Source organism: Lonchura striata, chromosome 1 (assembly GCF_050655825.1).
Source record: "Lonchura striata isolate lonStrDom1 chromosome 1, ASM5065582v1, whole genome shotgun sequence".
NCBI lineage: Eukaryota > Metazoa > Chordata > Aves > Passeriformes > Estrildidae > Lonchura > Lonchura striata.
This window is the reverse complement of record NC_140703.1, coordinates 73664906-73678630: the sequence shown is the minus strand read 5'-3', so window position 1 is coordinate 73678630 and position 13725 is coordinate 73664906. Positions and strand designations below refer to the sequence as shown.

The following is a 13725-nucleotide window of genomic DNA, read 5'->3' as shown; positions in this document are numbered from 1 at the left end:
AGCTAAAGCAGTGTCTGTCTGCTTTTAAAAATATTTTGCTTTCTTCTCTGATCAGTCCACGGTGCTGTTGATTCTACCAAGAAAGTATTTAATGCCTTCCTAGTTTAAAATGTCCCTTTTTTTACTTTGCTTCTGTAATTAAAATTTTTCTTAGAATGCAACCTGGGATTTGCTTGCTTTAGGAGCTTCTTAAAGAGATAGTCTTTATTTACTGCCAAAATAAAGGGGGGAGGGGAAGGGGGCTGGGAAAGGAGCTGTAGCTATTTCTTCATAGGCTTAGCTCTAGCCAGTAGCTAAATAGCTAAAATAGGTTTAGCTATTTTCTTCATAGGCTTTTTGATAGCTCTGGACTGAAGTGATACTTAAAGAATGCAAGCCAAATTAGAGTTTTTCTAGTTGGAGAGGATGCTTGCAATGCCTTTTCATTTAGTGAAAAATCCTTCAGTACTGCATAAAAGTGCATTCTTCTTGATTAGGTGAAGACATACTACTGAACATGCTTCAAGAGTAACAAGGCTATGCCATGCCCCTAAGCTATTCACTTACAAGCAATAGAAAAAAAAAACCCTAGGCAGCTCTGCTTCCTTGTTCAGTTTCTGCTCTTTGCCATGGAACTGCTTTTGTGAAACTCTGAAAACTCATTTGTCCATTTTATCTCTGTGCAGGGGTTTAAGAGCCTTCACTGTATAGAAAAATAAGCATGTCAGTTCTGCAGCTAACAATTAATTGCTTACATAGAGTTTTTACTTAACCTCATAGAGTGTATTGTTATCTACTGGTTTAAATGCTGTGGTAGAATGTCCTGCCACTTAGCACTTCGGTGGAAGCATTTAGGATTTTCGACTTTGTCTTGTATCTTGTCCCATACAGTGGTTGGGTTTTTTTTCTGTGCTTCTTTGCTGTTAAGACAGAATGTCCTTCCTGTCTTCGTTTTTATCTTGGTAATACAATGAACTACAAATTCTAACACTTCCTGCTGTTTTTACTGTTTTATAAACTCTCATTTCCAAGTGTCTTTTTCAAAAGTAAATGCTCTTGACAAAGTCAGTAATTGTTAAGAGTTGAACAGCCTACTTACATGGAAATGTTAGAAATAAGGACTTGGTTTTTTGGTTTTTTTTGTTTTTTAAAATTTTGGTCACATTTAAAGATAAATTCTATTGTTTCAGCCAGATCAAACTGTGGTTTAATAGTGGAGTTTCTTCATCATATAGTAAACCACTTCTGTTTAGTTCAGGTAATACTCAGTTTGGTATTAAGTAATCTTTGATAATGCTGTTGTCTCATACTGTGTATACTTCTACAAATGGAGATAGATGCTTTTTGTCTCATCTAACATGGTTAAAAGAAATTTAACCAAGGAATAATATAACCAAGGATTTAATTAATAATTATAACAAAGAAGTAATAATTTCCTCTTTCTTTCTGCTTAGTGATATGGGGAGGTTTTTTGAGACCTCTTGTTATATATGACCCCAAGTTTCTTGCAGTCTGATGCAAACTGAGTCCTGGAAACTATGCTCTTCTGCCTTCTACTGTTTATTCACTCCTGCTTTCTGGAACCATTTATTTTACCATTTTTTTTTCAAATGTCTGTCTTCCAACTTCCAATTTGCTGCTCTTAAATAAAAAGTATGATACCAGATTCCTTAGACACCTGAATATGGTTCATCATAACTGTTCAGAGTACTATTATGTAGATATTTTAGAAGATAAAATTAAATGGGTCCATCAGAAATATTAAAATAGCTTTGTAGCTCTGAAGGAAGCTACATAGGACAGTCAAATGTGAGCTGTGATTTGTGTGGAAGTACAGGAGCTTCCTGGAAAGAGGAAGTAAGGAGGTGGCTTAACTAGGTCTCATAGTTATGGTGGATATAACCACATCCATACACTGGTGTACTGGACTAATTAATTGGGTGGGGTTGGGGGGAAGAGAGAAAAGGCAGAACAGGAGCAGCTGAAACATTCAGTAAATGTAGAAGTAATTTGCTTTTTGAGGCAGGTGTTTTCAGCTCTGCCTTTCTTAGAGACAGGAAGACAAGTGTCTTGAGCATGGAAACAAAACCAGCAAAAAGAACACTGGCAGCTAGAGATGCCAAGGAAAAGTACTGGACAAGTTATCGATCTAGAAGTTTGCAGAGTTCAGCTGGTGGAATGTAAACATAAATCACTTGGTGTTCAAGGCCCACAAAAGCAATTCCTTCATCTTTGGCTCTTAGGACTTGGAGCATATGCTTTGAAGGAAGAGTTTTCAGTTGCTACTCTTGAAGGAGAGAAGATTTGGATGCAGTATTTTAAGACAAAATAAATTATACCATGTCTTTCTTTGCTGGTACAGATTCTGCTGATACCTGGTTCTTTTCTTAGACACGCATGTTGCCTCTGGATCCATCAGACCATCCTTTCAAATTAATCTGAACTAGTTTACCTGCTATATTCTTGATGACCTTTCTGAGTGATCTCAGTTATCATAGAATTCCATGTAGGAAATATATCTGGTTTTCTACTTATAGAAAATGTTGTTTTCTTTCTCCTTTTCTGTTTGAACACAGACATACTAAGTTTCTGTCCTGGAATTTCCTGGTGTTTTGCTTAATTCTAATCCAAACCTCTTATTCCGTAAAGCTACCAGGGAGGTTTGCCTCAATTGAGAAGTATTTAACAATCTGTTTTTCCATAGAGTTTTAACTACAATAATTTCCTTTAACTGGAAGAAAATCTTAGGGCTGCTACATAGCACTGTGGCAATCATTTTGGCAAATCTTAGGGCTGTTCTGGTATTTTCTGTTGACTGGCCCTTGCATGGGAGAAGCTGTAGCAAGAATGATTTCTTACACTGCTGGCATGTCCTTCACCATGCTCTCTATTAGCCTTGTCAAGGCAGATGAAGCAGATAATACTGCTTTTTTTTCAGTCAAGAATAAAAGTGTCTAGCAGAGATGCCTAGATTCGAGGCAGTAGTAGCTTTATTCAAGTACTGTTGCAGCCAGAAGGTTGAAGAACAGAGGCTTTCATTAGGTTCAGTTGCAAACAGAAATGAGACTTCTGCTGTGACATGAACTTATGGTATTGCTCTGACATTTGTTTTGTAGTTTGATCTTTATTTTTTGTAGGGTACATGTAACAAGAGTTCTAGACTTCCACTTACATGACCCTTTCAGTAAGACGTAAAGGAAAGTCAGGATTCCTTCTAAAATCCTAGTTGCTTATAGTAGCAAGAATGAAAATTCCTCAAAAACTCTCCAAGTTAATTTTATTTCCAGGAATTAGTATTTCTTTTGAAACAGTTCCTTCAGTTCTGGAATATGCCACATTCATCTCCTTTGTCTTCCATTTCGATAGCGGCTTTTGTAGTTTCTGTTTTGAATTGAACACTGTCCTAGTGAATGGAAGGAATATTTGAAATATATCTAGAACTAGTGACTTGCAGGAGTTTTTCATATCACATTGTTTAATGCCTGTTATCTGTCATTGGATACCTAACATGAAATAGAATTTCTGGAATTAAGTTTCTAAGGATATACAAACAATTAATGAAAGAATGAGTGAGTTTAGAATCAAATATAATAAGAATGTTCAGGCTTCTTCATCTACCATAGACTTTAAACTTTGGAAGCGGTCAAACATGCAATAGGATCTAGGTAAAATTAGGTCATCTCAATGCAGAATCCAGGTGGAGTAATGAAGGAGAGATGTACTCAGACTACTGTGCATCAAGCTTTCCCTTAGAGGGCACTGGGCCTTTATTCTCTTGAAATTTTGCTTCTGGATTAGGTTAGTTTATTTGCACTTAGTAATTGATACAGTTTTCTTTATTGATTTGATTGTGTTTTAACTTTAGCTTTTATTGAAATTACAGTCCTCAAATGTGCATGTTTTCATAGGATGCTGTAGATGTGAATTTGCACATGGGAAGAAAGTGCTTGATACCTTTTCTGGCAGGTTTTATGTTAATTTCACCTTTGAAGGAAACTTGCAGCTGAAGCTAATTTGACTTTGAAGATTTTGTCAATAGGCAAGAGCTAATACTTGATCTGAAATGGAAGATAATTGCTCAGAAAGCAGCTTTGGAGAAAAAGACTTGGGTGTCCCAGTGGAGAAGCTGAACTGGGGTTAGGAATGTGTCCTTGTAGCAAAGATGGCCAGCTGGGTCCTGATTATCTCATAAAATGCCTGACCTCTGGAAGTGATCTTGTCCAGCCCCAGTTCAAACAGGGTCACCTGGAGCCGGTCCTCCAGGACCACATCCATTAAAGTTCTTCAGTATCTCCAAGGATGGCGACTCCCCATCTTGTGTGGGCAGCCCATTGCTGAATTAGCAGGAGTACAACCAGCAGGACAGGGGAAGTGGTATTTGTGCCCCACTCCTTCCATCCTTCTGCTCTTGAGGCTGCATCTGGAGTACAATGGCCAGTTTTGGATTTGACAGAGTGACAGGCATTGTCATGCTGATGGAAGCTCAGTGGAGGATTACCAAGAAGCTTAGATGGCTGGATTACCTGACCTAGTAGGATGGGCTCAGGAGAGGTTATTTTGCTCAAGGCTGAGAAGCATAAAGGGTGATGAGTTATCTAATGGGTGGAGACGGAGGAAGACAAAGTTGAACTCTCAAGAAGAGTTGCACAGTGTGGGGGGTTTTTTTGGTTGGTTGGTGGGGTTTGTTTTTTTTTTTTTGGATTGTGTGTTTTGTTTTGTTTTTTCCTCTCCTGTAATGATGGTGAAATCCTCCTGAGGGGTTTTGGAGTACTTGTCCTTGGAGATGCTCAGATTTGACTGGACAATGTCCTGAGTGGTTTTCTGCAAATTAAGATATTTTTGTGTCTTGCCATGAAATATCTACAATATTGATGCAGCTTTTAAGTTTTTCTTAATTTCTTTTCTAAAGACCCACTTGTCCTTGAGGATGGTTAAAATATTAAATGAAGTATGTACTATAGTGTAAGAACTTAAGAAAGCTCTTACGGTTCTCATCAGGGATTGAAGCTCCTGCAGTGATGTAAGTGGCCATACATGGAAGAGTAAGATCAGGGCAAAAACTTAGGATGTTTTCCTCTGAGCATTCTTTTAGCTTCTGACTCTCCAGAGGTCAGGGCATCCCTTGAACTTTATATGATGTTCCTGTATGCTATTTTTGGCAAATCTCTTTAATTAGTGCTTGTCCAGTCTCCTTGTGACCGCATACACACAGGTTTTCCATCCATGACTCTTTGGTAAGAGGTTCTGCTGACTGCTATTTGTTGCATGAAGAAATGTCTTCTGTTTATTTTCAAATTTCTGTTGATATTCATCTCATGTTGTGTAGTTGTTAATATTAGAAAATACACTGAGCAGTTGATCCATAGTGCCCTAAATAACACCATATTTGGTTCTGTCATTATTCTCCTAAGATATCTTGTTTCCAGGCCAAAAATCCTTACCTCATAAGAATGCTCTTTGACCCTCTGTATTTGCTCTCTTTAATTTTAGTGTATCTTCTGTTTGTTTATGGCAGCTAGAAGGATATTTTAAAAGAAAGAATTCTCTAATATTACTTTTTCTGCAGAATGAAGTTAATACTGCAGATTCTTAGAGATGAAAGAGATTATGTTGGGAAGAATTTGTGAGTAGAAATGTAAGTTAGCTGAGAAACATGACAGTATCATCTGGAAATTTCACACTTCTGAACAGGAAAAAAAATATTCGTTTGCATCATGTGTGTTCAGAGAAATAGGCTCACTGTTGATGTTGTTAAAAATATAAATGTTTGAGACACATGTGCAATACTGATTGAATACTTTCAGGTATGCATTATTCTTTTTTTAATAGTAGTGTGGTAGTCCCTGGGGTTTTTAAAATGGTTTTAATGTTTGAACTTGGAAGTTTAGGGAGTGCTGGAAAGAGTAATAAAAATGCAAGAAAAATGTTTAGTTTGAGGGAGATGATTACAACATTTTAGGAGCAATACATTTAGAGAAGGTTTGGGCCTTCTAATTTTCTTTTTTTCCACCATGCCCTATCTTCCTCACTTGAGTAATAATATCTTTAAATTTCTAATAATGCAGAAATGCTCAAACATTCTTTTTAGTTGTTATTACAAGAATAAAATGAGAGCTTTGTTGCTACAGTTTTGCTTCTACCCACAGAATCTTGTGCATAGTTCACATGTTTTTTGGAAATTCTTAGTCTTTATAGTTTTGATAAACGATCTAGATTTGCTAGACAGAAATAAATTTTTTTCTTGCATTTAAATTTGAGAGAGATGGGAGTGAAATCAGTAAACAGCTCCAGAATTTTGAAGATGTATGAAATTCAGAAGTGATTTACATGCTGTTGCAATGCTCTTTGTGTGCATGATCCATTTTTGATATAATGTAAATGATGAGATATTTGAGATGCTGGTTAGCAAAAGCAATTTCTGTTTTCGAGGAATTTTTGTTGAAATACATAGTTTGCTGACACAATGATTTTTTTTTCCAATTATGCCCTGATCAGTTTACTATAAATTCATTTATTAAAACTTATACTTTTGTCTTGCTGTCTCTTGAAATCAGTGTAGGTTCTGTTGGATTTCTCTTTTGGATATGGAAGTTGTAAAAGTTTCATTTGCCTGTGTGTTGTTTTCTGATTATATTGCTGAATGCTCTTAGTTACTTGCAGGCTTATTTGCATCAATGCTTCTAGATTTGCAGTTTGGTTTATTCTGGAGCTACCAAGGCTATTTGTGCAAGAAGATTTTTTTTTATGGTGGTTGTCCATTAAGCAGTTCCAAGGAATCAAGTCCTTTGTAAATTGTAGACTCCTCCTGTATTATTAGTAATATAACTCAAGAGTTTTCTGCTGTTGTTTCATAGCCTGTCAGAGGAGATGAATGTAAAGCAGCAGAATAGCTCCAACTCACAGAACAATATAACTGCTACATTGTGCTCTTGGTACTAAGTGTGAATTTTGTCAATATTGTGGCTGATTAGGAAGATAATGATGTCCTGAGTAACATGTTTAAAGGCAAATGAAAAAAATTAAAATAGGAAGGAAGTATTCTACAGTCATATTTTATACCTTCTTCTAGATGGGAATTTTATACCTTGACAGGTACTCCTTTTTGGAGGAAATTCTTAGCAAAGGTTTCATCAAAACAGCCTGTGGAAATGGTGAAGTTGAAATTTCACTGGGATCTGCAAGGCGCTATATCCAATTTGTGCCACAGGCGTGTGGATTTGTATGTTTTTATGTGGATACTCTTAGTATAGGAAAGATGACATTATAAACCATAAATTTTATTTCTAGCTGTCTGTAAGAGTGGATTTAACTAGTTTTCAAATTTGGGTACTGAAAAATAAGAAGAGCAAAGACATCCTTTGAAATATCTTGCACTCTGAACAAAGGAAAGCACCTGTGAAACATGCTTTGCCTTGCTTCCCCTTTCTATCCTTGAGAATAGGGAAAGAGGGAGAGAGAGTGCCAAAATAATTTATTTAGAAGAGAAGAGATATTAAGTGCCTAAGTAGCAATTTTCTAATACTTAATTAGGTGAGAGTCTTGCAGGAAGCCCATAATTTTTGGTGAAGAATTTTCTCCATCGCTGTCAAAACCATGTTACTATTTCTATGGGCAGAGAAAGTGTCTAGATATTTTTTCTGAAACTTGCTTTATCATGCTTGAGGTCTTTGCCTAACACTGGCATATGTAATACATGTCGCACATCAGAATTATTGATTTTGTATCTTGACTATGTCATTGGTATTTCTGCTCTGTGCAGCCTTTTCTGTACTTTTTATAGAACATTTGTTGTGTTCTATGGAAAACTGCTGATGGACTGACTGCTGTGTTGAGAGATGTCAAAATCCAGTCTGTTACCAGGTTTGTGGAGTCAGAGTTGAGCATAGAAGCTCTGCAGTGTGTTTTTCCTGCTTGGAGGATTGGAGATACAATTTTTTTCTCCCCAGAGTTTATTTATTCTTCATATTCATAACTTCTTTGCTGTGCAGGTGACTGCACAATGGAACAGATTGCCCAGAGAAATTATGGAGTCTCCCTCACTGGAGATATTCATGAACCATCTGTGATGCAATCCTGTGCCATGTGCTCTTGGGAAGACCCTGTTTGAACTGGGAGGTTGGACCAAAAGGAGTCTTTTCTAAGCTTACCATTCTGTGAATCACATTAGCCATGCCAGATTCGTATTCCTTTCCTTACAACCATTGTCCCATCAACAAGGAGAGGGCAATAGAGATTTTCAAGCTCTCAGTACAACTTGTTGCACACTCTTAACCACAGTTCAGTTTGCAGATGGTGGGGTTTGGGATGGAATTGGGATGTTTTGGTTGGTTTTGAGTTTTTTTGAGGGTGTGTGTGTGTATGTATATGTCTTTACACAGAAGGTTAGTTTTAGCTGGCTTTTTTTCCCAGGAGTAAAAGATACAACCCTAGTGCTGAATGCTCTTGAGAGGATGATAAGGAGAGTTTATATAGGAAGGATTTGATGAGAGAGCACATGACAGAAAAATATTTTCGTTTGTTTTTTTTTAGACCACAATTTAAAGTTAAAAGCCAAGCATAGTTTTAACTAACTCATTGTTTTGCTTTGTTTTATGTTTTAGAAATGTGGCCAATTAACATCTTGTACTGGCTGCAGAGCTCAGTGCAGGTTTTTTGACATGACTCAGTGCATAGGACCTAATGGATATATGGAGCCATACTGCTCAACTGTATGCATGAACACACACAAATCAAAATATGCAAAATCACAAAGTAAGTGAAAAGGATGATGGTTTTCATCACTGCTAAGAGTAGACTTTTTAAAAATTTGAGCAGTGGGGGTGGGTGCATTTATTTTACATTTAGTCTATGCAGATGTGACTATAGTTTTTAACTTCATTTAAAAAAAACCAAAGCATCTTCTGCTGAACGCCAGTAAATGGACCCTTGAGGATTCATTTTCCTCACTGGCCTTTTTTTGTGATCTTGGAAAGCATTTTCAACTGTCTTAAGCCTTCCTGTGAAAAAAATGCTGAAGCATAATGTGCTCCAATGTGTCACAGGATGACAGTGCAGGTTTTTTGTATGTGAATTCATATTCTCTGAATTCTCATATGTATCCCACCCTGGATTTTTTTTTTTCTTCAGTCAAGCAAGTGATGGATAGTAATAATGCATATAGATATTCTCTAGGTAAAGTTTTTTATGTGTTCTTCAGTATGCAAAGCAGATCTCAACCTGAAGTTGAAAATGCTCCAGTGAATTTTATGGAAGAAGGTGTTTTCATATTTAGTACTGATCTTTAGTGAAAGTATTTATCTAAACTTCTGTAATATTTTTTTTTTGTGCGACTTGTAGAAGCTGACTGGAAAACAGACTAATCTTAGTTTTCTGCATTGAAAACTAAAAAGGGCTCACCTGTAATACTCTTTTTTCCCTATTATTTTCTGTTTATTTTGTTTGTAAACCACGTTTTTCTTTTAGGTATGGAAATTATTTGCCACTTTTGTAAGCGAAACTCTTTACCTCAATATCAAGCCACAATGCCTGATGGAAAACTGTACAACTTTTGCAGTTCCAGTTGTGTAGCTAAATTTCAGGTTAGCTGTTGCATTAAATCTTTTCCTCCCTTAATATTTGTGTGCCTGTGTTTTTGTTAAGTATTTGAATATTAAACTAACTTGCTTGTGTATACATGCTTGAGAGTTACAATTAACAGGTGTTCCTGGCTCATAATAATTTCTTTTATCAAAAAGTGCTGTTGCATAATGATAACACTAGCTGATATCTTAAACTTATAAAATTGGATGATAATAACCAATTTCTGCTTTATATTGTTAGAAAACACAAAGGTATTAACTACTCATCTTATTTTTGTTACCTTAGCTTCATGGATGTGAGCCTTGCTGTTTTGCATTGAAGATCAACAAATATAGCCTCTTTTGTACTAAACAAAATAGCAGAATTCTCATTGAATGTAGAGCTAACAAAGGTCTGCCATGGAGAAAAGTTATTCCTTCTGAAATGGAAGGTTAGAGCCTCAGCCATTTCATTTATGGACAAAACTAGCTGTTTAAATTGTGGCCAGAAACTGGGCAATTGCAAAGTTAATGACATGCACTCTGGATGAGGCTGCTCTGCTTGTTGAAAGTGTCATAATTTCAGTATGAATCAAGGTTAAAGCATACGTGCAATACGTGCTATTAATCTCTTGGTGATCAAAGGATGTTTTAAAAGAATATGTTTCCATTTTTGTATGTAAAAGCATTTTCCCCAGATTTATGCAGGATAATTGATAATTTCTTCCTCATGTGTAGTTGAAGAGTTATACCTACACAGGGTTTTCCCATTTGTCATTGAACTTAGCTGTTTTCTGTCAACTGGACAGCAAGATGGTCTTTTGATTGCTTCTTTAATATACCCTGGGGAAGGACCTCTATCATGTAGCCATGTTCTGTGTTTCCATCATAACCAATTTGGTAGGTCTCTGTCAGTGGAACTGATTAACATAATACCTGCTTATTGTTAGTATATAAAGACAGACTGTAATACTTATTGCAGACTCATTTAACATCTATTTTATTGTACGTGATTTTACAATCATTTGCATCCCCAAGAGCTCTCGGAATAAATACAGCCAGAGAACGATGAATTCAACCTGGGCCGTCTTGGATTTGCACATAAGTCAACATTAAGAAGCATTATTGAATAGAACTGCCAGATCATTTAATTCTGGCTGTGGGTTTGTGGTCTTGTGCTCATGCTTCTATTGCAGTCTCAGTGCTGCACATAGATCTCCTGTCAGAGCTGTAGTGGAGTTTAACTGAAGCAGCCTTGCATTCTGTGAGTTCTCAGTAAAGACCAAGAATGTGACAACCTACCAGTTGTCACTTGCTTACAGTTAGTTTGCTCAACCAGCAGTGTTGGATTTTAACTTTTGATAGCTTTTGTATAGTCACTGTGTAGAAGAATAAAACATATTCACCATAAGGCTAGAGTTGAATGTATGAGAACAGCTTCTTTGTTCTGTTCTATTTAGTATTTAGGTGGAAAGGATGGTATACCACAATGTGAGCACTGAACTGTTGGTGTTCTCTTGAGGCTTCTTGAGGCAAAACTAAGTGACATCTAAGGTGTTGAACCTAAATTGAAAAAATGGCTGATTTACTATGGTGCTCCATATTTTTCAGTGTTAATGGCCATAACTCTTTTAGTTTTCTGGATTCATATTCATCCCCTTCTCCCACTTTGCTTGATCTTCCTAGACTTTTTTCTTTAAGGCTTATCCTTCACAAAACATAATAACTGCTATCTCAGGCCTGTGTTTCTTCCCTTCTGCAAGTGTATTAGTCCTTTCTGTTTACAAATGGGTAAGTTTATTTTACAGAACTTCAGGATTGATTATAATTGTATCTTACAAATAACGTTTTGTTTCTAGCTAGTTGTTCTTTTAATGGATTGAAATTTTGGAAAGACTCAGCTGAGCTGCATGTTGTACGGTTTATGTCCATATCTACATTCTTCTTTGAGCAGACTGTAAGAGCGTTTGATAATGTAAGAAAGAGAGTAAAAGAGAGATAACAGCCTGATTTATGTGTTTTTGTTTGGTAGTTGGTGGTAGAACAGCAAAACTGAATCTTGTCTTCCACACTCTGTCTTGGAGGATGTTAAGGCAGAGTTAAAGACAGAACTCTTCCCAAGGTGTTTTGTTTTAAATCAGTATTGATACTGGTACTTCTACTGGGTCAGTTGAAGATCTTGCTGTTAAGGGAAAAATAAACTACTGATTATTTATTGTGAACATGGAGGCAGTAACACAAGTGTCTTCCCAGAGTTAGCAGCTGTGTGTCTGACAGTAGAAGCTATCTGGCAGAACACAAGTCTGTGCAAAATTTGTACTCAAGCTTTAATTGGTTTGGGATTTGCTTCCAATTTATGGATGTATCTGGAGAATTGTAGGACCAGTATGGGCAAGAATTACAAGTACAATGGTTTTTAGCAGGATACTCTCTCTGGTTATTCACTAATGCTGTTTTCTTTCACCACTGTGACGGTGCCTGGAAGTGTTCTTGGCTGTATATGCTGCATCGCTCTTGTACACATTTGTCTGCACACAGACAAATACTCCTCTAAATTTGATAATAATAAAAAGATGCCTTCTATGCCCAGGGTGGAAGGTCTGTGTGTGCATGATTGCAAGGGAAAAGTTTGTTTAGTTCCCTATTTCATTTAGTTTCCCTTGATTTTGCTTGTGGACCAGTCCTAGTGAATGACAACATATAGAAGATTGCTTATAAGCACTTCTCTTATGCACATTAAAAACAGCTTGATTCTCTCCAAGGTTTGGGGTTTTTTTCTCAGCTGGAAAAAACACCTAACCTCAGTCTAGCTGCCTACTGGCTCTTCCACATGTACAGTTATGTAGAGAAATGTTTCCACAATTTGATTTCATATTGCTGTGAGCAAGGATAACTCTCTGTCACGTATGCTGCTTTGGCAGGGCTGGCCAGACGCTGTGCTGCTGGGGTGGTCTTCTCAGAAGATCCTGGGCTGTGCCTGCCTAGTATTAATTACTAAACTGGCAAGTTGAAGCAGTTTGAGCTGGTTGCATTGAAGGCCGAAAAGGGCTTTACAGTGGGTTTTTTTGCTTTGCTTCCACTTCCCATGCTCTTGTTATTCAGGGCAGGCTCTCTAAAGAGCAAGCATAGGTACATGACTTCAATGATACCTTTGATACAACACAGCATAGATAAAACTTTGTGTTCAGGGTGACTGGTGAAAGATTTTAACGAATTTATGATCTTTCTTTCTTTTATTATTCTTTGTGTGTAATTATGCTCCCAAATAATTCCTAAAGATACTTAAGTACCTTGTAAGTTAGAAGCAAAGCAAGATGGTGAAAATACTAAATGCATATCATCTTGGCTCAAAATATTATGCATAAGCAGCCCTTAATTGTAAGCAGAATAACTGGAACTTTAAAGAGGCATTCAAAATAATGTTATGGTTAACTTGATTTAAAATCCATCGTAGGCTTGGTTTAGACCTTTGAGTAATATGAATTCAGTTCTTTACAGATTTTTCTGGAAAAATATTTAATTAACTAGAGGAGCATATGATAAAAAAACTTTGCTTTTGGGTTTTTTAGAAGTAATAATGCTTAATAGCTTAGATTTATTTAATCTATAGGTATATGTAAATTTCCTTTAAAACAAATTCTAATTTTAAATAGCCTTAATCTTTGTTGTTCTCACTTCTCTAGCTTTTTGTTATTTTGCAATTACCAGCCTCCTAGACCTTGTGAGTCTGAATTTATACCCCAGTAAACAGTAATGGAAAGAAATAAAAGAAGGTAACCATGGCATACCTCAGAAAACAACAAAAAACTATGTTTTACATTTGACTTACAGCCATCACAATAGGGTCCCATATTTAGGGTTCCATATTTAAATGTAACTACAGATATGAAAGATAAGGATTGCTTTTCATTTGATGACTACTATTTCAAGTAATACACTATTTTGTCTTCATTCCTTCCTCTGTATTCAATGTTTCTGTACAAATTGCCACATCTGCTAGTTCTTTACATCTCCTTCATTCCTGAACTGGAGGTGCTGGGTATTCTTGAGTTACTTTCATTTTCAGTGAGAACTTCTAGGGCTTCCATAAAGCACACACCAGCATGTGTCGAGCATGGTGTTTGCTCTGTGAGGACACCTGCAAATGCACAAGTGCACAGGTTGGACCTTGCAGTTAGAAATGCCTTTG

The 13725-nt window shown here is 36.6% G+C and overlaps 1 protein-coding gene across 39 annotated transcripts in view; it reads left to right on the top strand.

Annotated features, from left to right (window-relative positions):
* ZMYM2 (zinc finger MYM-type containing 2) overlaps positions 1-13725 on the top strand; it is an 89242-nt gene that overhangs the window by 34366 nt on the left and 41151 nt on the right. For 28 of the 39 annotated variants that reach the window (XM_085580839.1, XM_085580780.1, XM_085580776.1 and 25 more), the window contains 2 exons: positions 8580-8730; positions 9442-9557. The exons of the other annotated variants lie outside the window; for them this stretch is intronic. In XM_085580839.1, the coding sequence (XP_085436965.1) occupies positions 8580-8730; positions 9442-9557 (267 nt within the window). The remainder of the gene's footprint in view (positions 1-8579; positions 8731-9441; positions 9558-13725) is intronic. 39 annotated transcript variants of the gene reach the window in all.